At 42.1% G+C, this 16,849-nt stretch overlaps 1 protein-coding gene across 1 annotated transcript in view; it reads right to left on the bottom strand.

Moving 5' to 3' along the window:
- Positions 1–771: 771 nt before the first annotated feature.
- LOC106562341 (ras-related protein R-Ras2) overlaps positions 772–16,849 on the bottom strand; it is a 40,184-nt gene continuing 24,106 nt past the window's right edge. Inside the window, exons 2-6 of the mRNA XM_014127158.3 lie at positions 7,368–7,455; positions 7,076–7,178; positions 5,725–5,833; positions 4,607–4,725; positions 772–3,003 (exon numbers count right to left, since the gene is read on the bottom strand). Coding sequence (XP_013982633.2) covers positions 2,916–3,003; positions 4,607–4,725; positions 5,725–5,833; positions 7,076–7,178; positions 7,368–7,455 — 507 coding nt within the window. The 3' untranslated portion in view covers positions 772–2,915. The remainder of the gene's footprint in view (positions 3,004–4,606; positions 4,726–5,724; positions 5,834–7,075; positions 7,179–7,367; positions 7,456–16,849) is intronic.

The raw sequence follows: 16,849 nt of genomic DNA, 5'->3' as shown, positions 1-16,849 counted from the left end.
AATGACTGTGCTTGACTTGAGTGCCCTACACAGTGTATTGTTTCCAGCTCAGCAACACCACGCAGATGACTCAGAGTCAAGACCACCGAGAACACACAGCCAATAGTAGGAATTATCTTCAAGGGTTCTTTTCAAACCAAATCTCACAGTGATCCTCTGTTGATTTATGAGACATTTGTGCAGGGTGCTATGGCAACCATGGCCCTGTCCTGCTATCTCCCCTCCAGAGTTGCATTCTACATTCTGGAGACGGCCAATCAGATGTGAAGAACTGAAGTGCTGCCTGGCGTCTGACCCCATATTTCTGCTGTGATGATGGATATGACCGGAATAACATGACCATCAACCAGAGGTGAGCCACACGGGTACACTTACCCTCCATACAAGAACACATTTGTTCCTGTAAGACAGATTTATCCAGCTGGAAGACAATAAGCTATAGAAGAATGAGTTACATCGCTAATAAGACAGACGTTTTCACGCAGACAGTTCAGAGGTGATGTCAATGTTGGAATGTTATTAGTGAAGACAGTGGTCCATCCTCATTATGACAACAGGTGTTCAGTGGGTATAAAATAATGGAATCTTCTCATCTTATTCCTCTTTGATTGGATACATCCATTTTCTCAAAGCAAAAATCTCAGCAATATCTGCCAACACAACCGTTATTGTTCCACCTCGCTTCACAATACAAGGTCAACAAAATATGAAGTTCACCAAATACAGGACTTCTCAAAAAAACTAAAACAAAAGGAATATTCGCTATTATAGTTGGCTGAATGACAGATTTTATTATAGCACCAGAAGCTATACATGGGGTAAGGGGCATGGACTTGAAAAGAAAAAAAATATATGAATTGAATGTACTGTACATAAAGTCTGCCAAAAGAGAGGTGGTACTGACAGACTCCACCATTGAGCAGAACACATGAATCTGTGACCCAAACCTTGACCTAGAGAACAGTGAAGAGAAGAGTGAACGGCCTACCCACAATCCACCCTGCTAGTAGGTCAGGTGGGCTGAGTGGAGGCGCTCAACCAACACATTGGTTGACATTTGCAGTATAGGCATTGGGCAAGGTAGTGGGGAATGGTCAAGGAAAATGTGTCACCAACACCAAGAACTCTTGGAAGATTAGGCCAAATGAGGACCAATCAAATCAAATCAAAACCACGAGAGGAGGAAAGGTCCTGGACCACAGGTTGGTCAAGAACCAATGTAGGCCTACAGTCTTCTTCAGTTCAAAACCAGCTAAGGGAATTATACATTCCTCTTTACATATACACACAGCTGTGCTGTGAGAGCATATTCACTTACAAACATATAAAAATACTTGTCAACTAGTTTGATAAGAAAATAATGTATAAAAGTATAAAGTAAAAACATTTAATCAAGTCCATCAAATAATCATTTTCGTATGTTTCTTTTTGTCTTACATTACATGATGATATAACAAAACTACAATAGCTAATTGGTTTCTATTAAGCAGAAATACAGATCATATTGAAAAGGATGACAAGACAACAGAATGTGTGAATTGTCTTGATGTTAACTTTAAAGGTGAGAGGTCAGGTGATGTAATGGCAATGATGTAACCTCCATGTGACTGTGGGAGTCATGGAAACAGCTCCAACCTGGCTCAGAGTCACACCAATAACCTTGGAGAGAACATGAACACATCTCCAAGAATAATTGAAGGTGGTGTGTAACAAACAACCATGTCATTGAAATGAAGTTACAGTTTGTTTATGAGTGAGCTTCAACAGCTCAATACCTCTGTCTACTTTAAGTAATAACCACGTTCCAAAACAGAGCCAAATAGATGGTACAAAAAACAATGTTCAAACTGAAAGGGATTGATTTTAAAAGATATGTCAGAGAGGAGCATTTCTGAAACTGGTCTGCTATTAACATCATCATTATCAGTGAGGTACATAAATACTGCCCATGGTCTCTTCTGCACTGCTTGTCAAAGATTTAAAAAAATATAAAGAGTTTAAAATGTTTAATTCTGATTAGGCCAACCTGACTCTGAGATAGTCAACAACAACAGGTAAGAGTCAGAGAAGAGTTGTACAACTAAATAAATAAAACAGGTTTGATATCATGTTATTAGAAGCCTAAAGTCTATGAACCTTACAATGCAAATACAGTAAACGTTCCATATTTGGCCAGTGAGATGAGTGCAGAATCCATAGACATAGAAATGGATCCGCTGACGACGCTGGACAGTGAAGTTGTCATAATAACTTTAGGCCTATCTAGGTTTATACTGTACAGCGTACATACTTGTATACATGTTATGTTCATAGAAGTCAAACCAAACTCATCAACCTTACACACTGTACTGTGGCGATTTAATAAGTCATTAGAAATGCGCTTTCAAAATCACAACAAATTTCACTTATGTACAGTAGCAGATTAGCACATGGAAGTAAAAACGGATATGGTATGACATACACAAAGCTTCATAAGATCATCTCTCTATTCTGATGAGAAACTGGTAACTAATAAACCTCTCATTGACATTCTGGATATATATTTCTCATTCAATCTCGGCAAAAAGTTCAAATGTCACTGCAAGGCTAGAAAAAGTCCTTCAGAATACAAAACATGATATTGTTTAGCTGATTTAAGAGGCAATGTTTAGTGTTAGGACTTTCTCATATGAATTGGATTATTGTTGAAGATCAAGTGGTGTTTTTTAACATTTGGCATTGTCAGTTTCTTCTAGAAGTGAAGTCCGGGGGGGGGGGGGGGGGGGGGCAGCAGTTCCTGGTAGATACCACAGGAACCTCTGTTGAAGTCATGCACGTGGAGAAGGCAGCGCTCAGTCATCCATACAGGATGTCATGTCAGGCAGGAGGCGGGGACTGGTGACAGTAGCTGGGTGAGTGACAGTGATAAGGCCCACTCAGACGATCACACAATGGCAGCCACTCTTGTCCTTTTCTTTCCGCGTGGGTTCTGGCGATGGTGGGCATTCCTGTTCCTGGAATTTCCTGTGAGGAGAAAGTGCATTATTACATTATGAGTAAGCAGAGATAGAAGGATTCTAACAAAATAATCTGACTCATTCAAGCAACAATTGTTTTGTTCTGGCTTTGAGTGTAGATGAGATCACATCCTGTCATTGACATTAGGGCATTCTCACATATGAAATGATATCAAAAAAGCACAGAAAAAAATGTATGAAATTGTATGAAATGTATGCATTCACTACTGTAAGTCGCTCTGGATAAGAGCGTCTGCTAAATGACTAAAATGTAAATGTAAATGTAAATGTAAATGTAAATTCGGTACCCTGGTTCAGTTTTCTGGAGAGTTTGTGAGAATTCTACAGAATACGTTTTGATTTCACAAAACCTGAAAATAAGAGTTTCAGGGTGCAATTAGCACCCACATTCTACATCATTGTTTTCCAACCCTGGTCGTCCAGTACCCCAAACAGTACACATGTTTATTTTAACCCTGGACAACCACACCTGATTTAACTTGTTGACTAATCATCAAGCCCTCAATGAGTTGAATGAGGTGTGGTTGTCCAGGGCTACAATGAAACTGTGTAATGTTGGGGGTACTGGAGGACCAGGGTTGGGAAACACTGTTGTACATGATGTCAGCAAGCTAGCTTGTTTAAAATGTCTCGCACTGCCACCTGGTACTCTAGTCCTGGATCTTGAACCCACTACTCACGCAGGACCAGGATTCGTTGCAGCTAGGGTTTGTTTCTGTTTCAAACATGCTTTATAGCTCAGATCAGGGTACCAAACGTTCCAGGATCCAGATCATAAGGGGATATGTGAAAGTGCCCTTGTGACATTCCATGTGGAAGTATTGCATAAAGCACCTTTCAAATGTACTTGAGAAAGACAGACTAGTGCCAGTGAAGGAACAAAAGCTGAAACTACTTCTTTCCCTCAACCCATTGCCACTGTATTCAGGGAGGTATAGTGGGGTTGTGGTGCCACCCACCTGATTACTCTAACCAACTCTACAGTCTGTAATGAATCCACCCACCTGATTACTCTAACCAACTCTACAGTCTGTAATGAATCCACCCACCTGATTACTCTAACCAACTCTACAGTCAGTAATGAATCCACCCACCTGATTACTCTAACCAACTCTACAGTCTGTAATGAATCCACCCACCTGATTACTCTAACCAACTCTACAGTCTGTAATGAATCCACCCACCTGATTACTCTAACCAACTCTACAGTCTGTAATGAATCCACCCACCTGATTACTCTAACCAACTCTACAGTCAGTAATGAATCCACCCACCTGATTACTCTAACCAACTCTACAGTCAGTAATGAATCCACCCACCTGATTACTCTAACCAACTCTACAGTCAGTAATGAATCCACCCACCTGATTACTCTAACCAACTCTACAGTCAATAATGAATCCACCCACCTGATTACTCTAACCAACTCTACAGTCAGTAATGAATCCACCCACCTGATTACTCTAACCAACTCTACAGTCAGTAATGAATCCACCCACCTGATTACTCTAACCAACTCTACAGTCAGTAATGAATCCACCCACCTGATTACTCTAACCAACTCTACAGTCAGTAATGAATCCACCCACCTGATTACTCTAACCAGCTCGTGGAAAGCCTGGTCTACATTCATACGGATTTTGGCTGAGGCCTCCATATACGTCACCTTGAGCTGTCTGGCCAGCTGCTGGCCCTCCTCCTGGGTCACCTGAAGGGACGAAACAGGTACAGGGATAAATCGTAGATAAATAGCATGTACTTCTTGGCATCACCCTGTGCCCCAGCTGGGTGAAGACTTCACTTTAGGACCAATAGAACGGTTTCAAATGATCAAACAAGAATCAGGAAACTAGTGACATCTGCTGGTGAGGTTGAGAAACACATGGGTTAGAGGGTTCACATCCAAGAGTGGGTCACTAAGAAATATATAAACAACACAGCAAATGTATCATTTTACATTTTACATTCAAATAGCACCTGATTTCTATGTGCTTAGCTAGAATACTGTTGCTTCTGGTCCGTCCTAAACTATTACGACAAGATTAGAGACAAGGGCCCGTATACACAAAGCGTCCCTGTGTAGGAGAGCTGATCTAGGATCAGTTTTGCCTTTTAGTTCATAATAAATAAGATTGTATGGACAGATCCTAGATTAGCACTACTGTCCTAAAACAGCTGAACCCATTGAGTTGCCAGTAATGGGTAAAATTGAATCATACTCCTTAACCAATATGTTAAAGACCACATTTAGACTAATTCATTTGGATGAATCATATTGAGTTATCAATTTTAACAGAGGCCCCACATTATATTCAGTCAATAAAAATAATTATGATGAATAATTATGTTTTATTCTAGCAGGTGACAGTGTGGAGTCATGTGGGAAAGTGAACTGCAGCTGAAAGCCAATAAAGGCCACGGAATGAGCCCTCTCCTTATCATACCCTCCTCCCTCCCTCCTCTTTTCTTCTGTCTCACAATGTTTTTGTTGGTCACCTTCTCTTTCTCTCTTTTTCTCACTCCCTCTTTGTCTACCCAAATAGCTCCAGCCACCACCACCACTATCCATTTTCACATTTCAAAATGTAAATAGAAATTGCACATTTTTAAAGCTTGTTGCTTTATATTTACTTTCCTCACATCACCCTAACATGTACTGTATGTGTATTTGCGCTGTAGCTGGGCCGTTAGGAGGACTGCTACTCACCTGTCTCTGGAGCTCCAGATCTGCTTTATTGCCTACAAGGATCATGGGAAATTCATCACGGTCTTTGACTCTGAGGATCTGTCTTTGGAATTTGTAGATTTCTTCAAAGCTGTGAAACATAAAGCATGCAGCATCACTCGATGCCCCCAGTAAACTCTACACATTACCCAGCCAGAAGGGAGCTTGATTACAACACCAAACTGTGACATAGAGCTCAGATATAAAAATAAAGCTGAGATAAAGCTGGTGCCTCTGTGGACCTCCCAGGAATGTTGTCTCACAGCCACAAAAATGACCCCCCCTGCCCTCCCCTCCCCCACTGCACCCAGGCAGACGGGATTGACGTCTCTGTGAATCAGACAGGGTGGGTGAAGGGTACTCCAGAGCACAGACAGAGAAGTCAATGAACTCCTGTGGTACTGCGTGCCTCAATGTTCCAGAAATGTTTGCATGGGCATTGCAGTAAAGCCTTGGTGAACTTCTGAGCAGCCTCGGTAAAGGCTTACTTGCCTTCCATTGACCAGGGAGGGGTAGCCCTAAGCAGGTCTGTCCCTTTAACCAGAGCTTTCTTTGCTCCCCGTTGACTTGAAAGGCTTTTAGTGTAATACAAATATCATGCTAACTGTTTGAACCAAACGGCATACGTAAAAATATCCCCCAGAGAGAAAGGGAAACAGAATGTAACCACAAACCCAGGAGTGCATTCTAGTGAATGGCCGCCGGCGGGCAGCTTAACGAGCACATAGTAAATCTGGAGAGCCTTGACTAACGTAAATGGAGGAAGGAAAGACTGTTTACAGCATACACACGGGGAGAGAGGGGACTCTGAGGGGTGGGTTGAGACACGTCACCATCACATTGCTGTACAGGGACCAGGGGGGTGACAAGGGCCCAAGACTGCCCACCACAGCACTACAGGACAGCACATATAGAGGGGATACATTCATTCTCATGCAGGGTTTTTACACAGAAAACCAAAGCCTGTAAAGAGGTGGATGTTGAAAGAGAGGTATATGAGAGAGGAGAACAAAAGAGAATGACGACACAGGGTGGCGAGAATGGAAGTGTGGGAGAACAAGAGAGAGTGAGTGAGAGAGATGTATGTGTTTAGCATGAGAGGGAGAGCGAGAGAGAGGAGCAGGCAGACAGAGGGAGAAAGAGAGCGATAGAGAGAGAAGCGAAGACCAAGATAGGCGCAGATAGAGAGACGCGCAGACAGAGAGAGAGAGAGAGAGAGAGAGAGAGAGTGAGAGAGAGAGAGAAAAGTGCAAACAGATAGGTGCAGACAGAGAGAGGCACAGACAGATAGAGAGGCAACATTGGGGTGACACGTGACTGGGTTGTCACTCACCTTCCTCTGTCAGTGACTGAGAAGACAAGCAGGAAGCCCTCCCCTGTCCTCATGTATTGTTCTCTCATGGCTCCAAACTCTTCCTGTCCGGCCGTGTCCAGGACTAACAAACACAGGGACAGACACGTTAGACACACACACACACAGTAGCACCTCTCCTGAAAAAGGTGCTGTACAAAACTAAACCCTCCAAGAGAACAGTAATCTCCTATGAAGGCTGGAATTTCTCAATGAACATTATGTTGTGGTCAGATTTCTTCTGTTTGTTTACAGGCTGAGGGTCTATACTTACTGTCAAGCCGGGCCGCCCTCTCGTCAATGACACACTGCTTCGTATACGAGTCTTCAATCGTGGGATCATAGTCAGTGACAAAGTAGGACTGGAGAGAGAAAGAGGGAGAGAGAAAGAGGGAGAGTGAACATGGTGTACAGTAAGGACTGAGGAGACATACAGCAAAGAAGGCAGTGAGATAAACAACCAGCTTTGGCTCGGTCTTCTAGAGAGTAAACACTCCATCCACTTGTGTTGTTGAGTAACTCGTTGACCTCGACACTACTATGCAGCATGCAGGAGGTAAACACATAATCCTGACCCGTGTGTTGTGAAAGCCAGGGTAAATATGGACTCACATAACATAACCACTCCACTGTTTCTGAGGGCCACAGGAAAACGAGGTCATCTGGAGTGTTCATGACCAAAACACTGCTAATGTCACTGGCACTTCTGTCGCCACTATTCCAACAATGACACTAATTAGCCATCTTCCAGAGGCTGGTAATGAAGCAGTGACTGGGACTGCCTGTCTGTCTCCAATGTGAGCAGGATGCTCGGAGTAGGTAGAGACGAGGCTTGAAGCTGTGCATTTTATTACATTTTCTCTGCATGTTTTGTAGGCCTCTCCTGTGGGACTAGTTAAGTGACAGCTGAGAACGACATACAAAGCATGTCCTATATCAGAGTGGAACACAGTGCACTCAGACGCTCTTATCCAGAGAAACTTACAGGAGCAATTAGGGTTAAGTGCCTTGCTCAAAGGCACATTGACAGATTTTTCACCTAGTAGGCTCAGGGATTCGAACCACCAACCTTTCGGGTTACTGGCCTAACACTCTTAACCGCTAGGCTACCATGAATAAAACAGTCTAAGTTTGTTCAAATGCATGAATCATCTTTCCATTTTCCTTTTAAACAAATTATTGTGACAGGAGTGGATCTAATCTGGTAGTGGATTAAATCAGTGTATGTGTATTGATTCATGGCACATGGCCACCTGTTTGACTGTTAAAATATGCATTGTCTTTTTCAGTTAATCCACCGACGCAGATGGAAATATACTGTCTTCTCTCCCTGCCTCTTTCTCTCCCTTAATAAACCCCTCTTTCTTACTACCTACTCCACACACTCTCCAACTCTCTCAAACTTGCATTATTTCATACAAATTCCCTTTTCTCTCCATATTTCTCTGTTGCACACATAAACTCGCCCCTTCCCATACTATCTGTCTCTCCCTCACCCGAGCTCATTCCTTCTCTCTCCCCATGCCTCTCCCTTTCTCCCCATTCCTCTCCCTCTCTCCCCATGCCTCTCCCTCCATGCCTCTCCCTCTCTCCCCATGCCTCTCCCTCTTTCCTCATCCCTCTCCCCCCATGTCTCTACCTCTGCCCCCATGCCTCTCCCTCTCTCCCTATTCCTCCCTGTATGCGCTGCATGCATGCCGACATCACGTCCACTTGGCACTGTTCAATAATTCATCAGCGGTCCTGCATATGTCTGCAGCCTGCTCTGCTGCTCCACTCTCTCCATGCTGGTTCCCCTGATTGATGAGGCTGCAGTACAGTGAAGTGCAGGCTGAGAGAGACAGAGAGAGAGAAAGAGAGAATGTATATCCAGAAATAGCACTGGCTGTGTCCAGTAATATACAGTTGAAGTCAGAAGTTTACATACACCTTTCCCAAATACATTTAAACTCAGTTTTTCATAATTCCTGACATTTAATCTGAGTAAAAATTCCCTGTCTTAGGTCAGTTAGGATCACCACTTTATTTTAAGAATGTGAAATATCAGAATAATATTTCTTTCATCACATTCCCAGAGGGTCAGAAGTTTACATACACTCAATTAGTATTTGGTAGCATTGCCTTTAAATTGTTTAACTTGGGTCAAAAGTTTCAGGTAGCCTTCCACAAGCTTCCTACAATAAGTTGGGTGAATTTTGGCCCATTCCTCCAGACTGAGCTGGTGTAACTGAGTCAGGTTGTAGGCCTCCTTGTTCGCACACGCTTTTTCAGTTCTACCCACACATTTTCTATAGGTTTGAGGTCAGGGCTTTGTGATGGCCACTCCAAAACCTTGACTTGGTTGTCATTAAGCCATTTTGGCACAACTTTGGAAGTATGCTTGGGGTCATTTGTGACCAAGTTTTAACTTCCTGACTGATGTCTTGAGATGTTGCTTCAATATATCCACATAATTTTCCTACCTCATGATGCCATCTATTTTGTGAAGTGCACCAGTCCCTCCTGCAGCAAAGCACACCCACAACATGATGCTGCCACCCCAGTGCTTGGGATGGTGTTCTTCGGCTTGCAAGCCTCTCCCTTTTTCCTCCAAACATAACGATGGTCATTATAGCCAAATAGTTATATTTTTGTTTCATCAGACCAGAGGACATTTCTCCAAAAAGTACGATCTTTGTCCCCATGTGCAGTTATAAACCGTAGTCTGGCTTATTTATGGCGGTTTTGGAGCAGTAGCTTCATCCTTGCTGAGTGGCCTTTCAGGTTATGTCGATATAGGTCCTGTTTTACTGTGGATATAGATTATTTTGTACCTGTTTCCTCCAGCATCTTCACAAGGTCCTTTGCTGTTGTTCTGGGATTGATTTGACCTTTTCGCACCAAAGTACGTTCATCTCTAGGAGACAGAACGCCTCTCCTTCCTGAGCGGTATGACGGCTGTGTGGTCCCACGGTGTTTATACTTGCATACTATTGTTTGTACAGATGACCGTGGTACCTTCAGGCATTTGGAAATTGCTCCCAAGGATGAACCAGACATGTGGAGGTCTACAAATTGTGATGTCATGATGATGATGTCATGATGTCAAGCAAAGAGGGACTGAGTTTGAAGGTAGGCCTTGAAATACATCCACAGGTACACCACCAATTCCCTCCAATTATGTCAATTAGCCTATCAGAAGCTTCTAAAGCCATGACATCATTTTCTGGAATGTTCCAAGCTGTTTAAAGGCACAGTCAACTTAGTGTATGTAAACTTCTGACCCACTGGAATTGTGATGAGGAATTATAAGTGAAATAATCTGTCTAGAAACAATTGTTGGAAAAATGACTTGTGTCATGCACAAAGTAGATGTCTTAACTGACTTGCCAAAACTATAGTTTGTTAACAAGAAATGTGTGGAGTGGTTGAAAAACGAGTTTTAATGACTTCAACCTAAGTGTATGTAAACTTCCGACTTCAACTGTATGTGATGGATCCTCATATGGCTCATCACCATTAGCTCCGTGTTCAACACAGGATGACTCCCACTGTGGGGTGGGTGACTAACTGGGACAGCACAACCACAACAGCCTCCCAGGGTGGGAAGGAGCTTAGCTCACTGTTCTTCCCAGCACCATTCAGCCTTCACTGTATGTACAATTGTGTTTGTGCTATCATGCCAACTCCTTGTCATTCCTTGTCATGCTTGGCTTAACAAGGACAGCGATTGAGTTGGCAAGAGCACAAACAGATCTGGGACCAGGCTACTGAACTTCTATTGTGCAGCCTCACACCACCGTCTCCATGACAACACTGGGCAGCCATCACTGCACAGACAGCTGATCCTGTCCAGAGTCCAGACTGACTGGTCAGTCGCTCAATCTGCAGGGGGTCTAAAGTCTGGTCTGCTTGCACACACACACACACACACACACACACACACACACACACACACACACACACACACACACACACACACACACACACACACACACACACACACACACACACACACACACACACACACCCCTAGCCACCGACCCCCCCCACAGTGGACTCTCTTTGCACGGTGAAGTGTCCTGACCTTCAGTCGCCCCGTAACACAGATGCCAGTGGGAACTGAAAAACACACTCCATGTTCAAACACTCCTGAAATGCAAATATTCTCCTCTCAAGTGAATTAACCAATTGCTGCAATGGTAGCTGAGCCTTTTTCATAGAATTACATTAAATTTGAATTTGGAGAGCAGCTGAGGTTAAATCCCTCTTTAACAAAACAGAGTGCTCCTGTAGTCTGACAGAGTTCAGCCAACCCTTCCATAAATTACTTCTGTTTTTGTGTGCACCAACTAGACAGCCTTAGACACATTTTCCATATGAGCACCAGTGTGTGTGTGTGTGTGTGTGTGTGTGTGTGTGTGTGTGTGTGTGTGTGTGTGTGTGTGTGTGTGTGTGTATATAGAGTATAGTGTAGAGCAGAGTATAGTGTAGAGCAGAGTATAGTGTAGAGCAGAGTATAGAGCAGAATATATAGTAGAGAATAGAGCATGGTGAGCATGGTGTAGAGCATGGTGTAGAGTAGAGCATGGTGTAGAGTAGAGCATGGTGTAGAGTATATAGCAGAGTATAGAGCATGGTGTAGAGCATGGTGTAGAGCATGGTGTAGAGTAGAGCATGGTGTAGAGTATATAGCAGAGTATAGAGCATGGTGTAGAGCATGGTGTAGAGTATAGAGCATGGTATAGAGTATAGAGCATGGTATAGAGCATGGTGTAGAGTAGAGCATGATGTAGAGTAGAGCATGGTGTAGAGTATATAGCAGAGTATAGAGCATGATGTAGAGCATGGTGTAGAGTATAGAGCATGGTATAGAGCATGGCGTAGAGTAGAGCATGATGTAGAGTAGAGCATGGTGTAGAGTATATAGCAGAGTATAGAGCATGGTGTAGAGCATGGTGTAGAGTATAGAGCATGGTATAGAGCATGGTGTAGAGTAGAGCATGGTGTAGAGTAGAGCATGGTGTAGAGTATATAGCAGAGTATAGAGCATGATGTAGAGCATGGTGTAGAGTATAGCATGATGTGGAGCATGGTGTAGAGTATAGAGCATGGTATAGAGCATGGTGTAGAGTATAAAGCAGAGTATAGAGCATGGTGTAGAGCGTAGAGCATGGTGTCGAGTAGAGCATGGTGTAGAGTATATAGCAGAGTATAGAGCATGATGTAGAGCATGGTGCAGAGTATAGAGCATGGTATAGAGCATGGTGTAGAGTAGAGCATGATGTGGAGCATGGTGTAGAGTATAGAGCATGGTATAGAGCATGGTGTAGAGTATAAAGCAGAGTATAGAGCATGGTGTAGAGCGTAGAGCATGGTGTCGAGTGTAGAGCATTGTGTAGAGCATGGTGTAGAGTAGAGCATGGTGTAGAGCACGGCGTAAAGTATAGAGCATGGTGTAGAGTATAGAGCATGGTGTAGAGTAGAGCATGATGTAGAGCATGGTGTAGAGTATAGAGCATGGTATAGAGCATGGTGTAGAGTATAAAGCAGAGTATAAAGCATGGTGTAGAGTGTAGAGCATGGTGTAGAGTGTAGAGCATGGTGTAGAGCATGGTGTAGAGTAGAGCATGGTGTAGAGCATGGTGTAGAGTGGAGCATGGTGTAGAGTATAGAGCATGGTGTAGAGCATAGTGTAGAGTATAGAGCATGGTGTAGATTATGGTGTTGAGTATTGATCATTGTGTAGAGTAAAGAGCATGGTGTAGATTAGAGCAGAGTATATAGTAGAGTGTAGAGTAGAGCAGAGTATATAGTAGAGTATAGAGTAGAGCAGAGTATATAGTAGAGTAGAGCAGAGTATAGAGAGGAGTATAGAGTAGAGTATAGAGTACAGCAGAGTATAGAGTAGAGCAGAGTATAGAGTATAGTGCAGAGTGGTGTATAGAATAGAGCAGAGTAGAGTATAGCGTATATAGTTGAGTATAGAGTAGATTAGAGCAGAGTATAGAGTAGAGCAGAGTATAGTGCAGAGTATACAGTAGAGCAGTGTATAGAGTAGAGTATAACATTTGATTTTATTTGAGTATAGAGCAGAGTATATAGTAGAGTAAAGAGTTTAGAGTAGAGTATAGAGTAGAGCAGATTATATAGTAGAGTATTGAGTAGAGCAGAGTATAGAGTAGAGCGGAGAATAGAGTAAAGCGGAGTATAGAGTAAAGCGGTGTATAGAGCTGAGTATAGAGTAGAGTATAGAGCAGCGCAGAGTATAAAGTAGAGCAGAGTATAGAGCAGAGTAAGCGGAGTATAGTGTAGAGCAGAGCATAGAGTAGAGTATAGAACAGAGTCTAGAGCAGAGTGTAGAGTAGAGCGGAGTATAAACTAGAGCATAGAGCAGAGTAAAGCAGAGTATAGAGTAGAGCAGAGTAAAGCTGAGTGTAGAGTAGAGCAGAGAGCAGAGTAAAGAGTAGAGTATTGAGTAGAGTAAAGCATAGAGCAGAGTATAGAGTAGAGTAGAGCAGAGTATAGAGTAGAGTGTAGAGTAGAGCAGTGCAGAGCGGAGTATATAGTAGAGCAGAGCCCTCCGCTCCACTCAGCCCCAGCCACTCAGCCAGAGGGAAGGAAACTAAACCTACACACCAGGACAGCCGGCCAAGGCCAGCAAAGCCCTCTGATGTCACAGAGGAGATATTCCCCTATCCCCACCCACCCACCCACCTACCAACTAACCCACCCATCCACCCACCCACCGCCACTCATTTCCACTGCTGCCTTCCAGCACCACCACCCCACCCACCACCCACTCCACACCATGACAACATTAGCGGTCTGTTCACCATGAAAAGAGGGTCAGTGGATCCAGTCTCTCTCTCAGCTGCAGCCTCTGTACTGATTTAGTTAGCCTACATTGTGCTGCAGCGCTGAGGAGTCGCCTCCCTAGTATACAGCTGCTATACTAACCCTGTCTGTCTCTGACTCTCTGATAGACAATCTAACCGATCCTGTGTTACGACTGCTGGCTGACAGCTTCATCTCCACCAACGGGAAAACAAGGATACGTGTAGGCGTGCAATAAACGCCATTCACCCACCACTTCTTCACCACACAAACAGCTTACCGTGCTATATATAGATACACTCCTTTCTATCTGAGACAGCCATCCCACTCGTTTGGGTAGCAGGAGTCTCACGTAAATTACTGTTAGGGCTGGGCGATATGGCCAAAATATCATATCATGGTATTTTATTTTTTAAATGAGACGGTATCACATATTTTTTTTAAATGAGACGGTATCATGATATTTTAAAAAAATGAGATGGTATCACTGTATTTTTTTTAAATGAGACGGTATCACGGTATTTTTTTAATATGAGACAGTATCACGGTATTTTTTTTAAATGAGACGGTATCACGGTATTTTTTAAAAATGAGACAGTATCACAGTATTCTTTTTAATGAGATGGTATCACGATATTTTTTTTAAATGAGACAGTATCACGGTATTTTTTTTAAAAGAGACAGTATCACGATATTTTTTTTAAATGAGACGGTATCACGGTATTTTTTTTAAATGAGACAGTATCACGGTATTTTTTTTAAATGAGACGGTATCACGGTATTTTTTAAAAATGAGATGGTATCACGGTATTTTTTTAAAAAGAGACAGTATCACGGTATTTTTTAAAAAATGAGACAGTATCACGGTATTTTTTTTAAAAGAGACAGTATCACGGTATTTTTTTAAAAATGAGACAGTATCACGGTATTTTTTTTAAATGAGACAGTATCACGGTATTTTTTAAAAATGAGACAGTATCACGGTATTTTTTTTAAAAGAGACAGTATCACGGTATTTTTTTTAAATGAGACGGTATCACGATATTTTTTTTAAAATGAGACAGTATCACGGTATTTTTTTTAAATGAGACAGTATCACGGTATTTTTTTAAAAAGAGACAGTATCACGGTATTTTTTTTAAATGAGACGGTATCACGGTATTTTTTTTTTAATGAGACAGTATCACGGTATTTTTTTAAAATGAGACAGTATCATGGTATTTTTTTTTAAATGAGACGGTATCACGGTATTTTTTTAAAATTAGACAGTATCACGATATTTTTTTTTAATGTGAGAGTATTTTTTTTAAATGAGACAGTATCACAGTAATTTTTTTTAAATGAGACAGTATCACAGTATTTTTTTTAAATGAGACGGTATCACGGTATTTTTAAAAAATGAGACGGTATCACGGTATTTGATGGTTTGGAATAATAAAAGTTCCAATGTGCTTCATGAGTAGTGTGTGACCATCGGATGGCAAGTGATTTCAATGGGTCTTTCTCCATTCTGATTGGTTTATACTGTTAAATTCAACTTCAACCTAAAATAATTTCCTGTATTTCCATCAATTTCTACATTTCCTACACTCATTTGAGATGATTTCCACACTGCCACGATATGGGCAAAAAACTAGGCCTTACTTTTAACCAAATGTTGCAATGGCGATTTAGATTTACAACACTTGGGTGAACTTTTGGAATCATGGAAATATAATGTTTATTCTAATTCTATAGTTAGAATATAAATAATAGTGGGCACTTTGATTACAGTGTTTGACATGACAATGAATGAAAATGCCATGGACAAGTTATTGTGACAGGGTAGAAACTAAAAAGTGATGTTCAGTGTTTCCTAGGGGACCCTATAATCTTTTGCTACATTAAATCTTTATTCATGTAGACAACATATTCATGCTTCGCCTATTCCTCTTTGATTTAGAAGATACTGTTGTACAAACAACATGCTGATTTAGGCCTCCACCAGCACTGGTATCAGGCTGTATTAGCTAGCTACGTTTACTCTGACTTTTATTAGCTAGTTAGCTAGCCAGCTAACTAGCGATTAGCATTAGTGGCTAACATGATTTAGCTTTAACTTCCTAAGAAAATACAAACTATCTGTTTGCAGATGTAAGAAACACAAACTAATATTATAATTATAGAACACTTATGGATTTATATTAAGATCAAATAGGAAACAAATTCATTGTCATCAACATTGTTGCATGCACTGCATTGACCATGCAGACTGAACGAAACCAAACATTCAAATACCGTTATAGAAGGTAAAGTAAAAACCCAAACCAGTCTGTGTATCAATACCGGTATATAGTAAAATATGGTATACCGCCCAGCCTAATTACCATTATAGCTGATCCAGCATAAGATAAACAGCCAGAGCAGAGCACAGCCATGGATTCACCAATCAGTTCTGTGAAGAGAGGGAGGCCGGAGATTTCTCTCCAAAATACTCTAGGCAATTAATTAACAAAAACACACATATTTGAGGAAAATGGTATGCCTGCCTACTGGATCATAATAAGCGTGAACACAGCAGACTAAGAGGAAACGGCAGAGTTAATTGCCTTCCATATGTGCCCTTAATGCCCTATGAGGATTCAGAGACCTTGACTTCCAAATGAAGAACTTGAGCTTCTCTAATGAGAAAATGTAGATTAAATGGTATGAAAACTTGTATTGTCCCTTAGAAAAATTATGCAAACAGCTGCAACTTTATAATATCCCTCAATCCCAATACAATCCCAGAGCTCCCCTCTCAGCCAAGCCTGACCAATTCCAGCACCTGGTCGCGCTGACACAGCGTTAGAGAGACACACACTACGGCTGGGCCCAAAGTAGGGTAGGACCAGGACACTGTGGAGGAGAGGTCCAGTAAGGGGTAGGGAAGACGGGGTAGTAGGGGTAGGGAAGTACGGG

The sequence above is a fragment of the Salmo salar genome, chromosome 11 (assembly GCF_965601325.2).
Source record: "Salmo salar chromosome 11, fSalSal1, whole genome shotgun sequence".
Taxonomy (NCBI): Eukaryota; Metazoa; Chordata; class Actinopteri; order Salmoniformes; family Salmonidae; genus Salmo; species Salmo salar.
The sequence above is the reverse complement of the archived record's forward strand: the minus strand, read 5'-3'. Positions and strand labels throughout refer to the sequence as shown.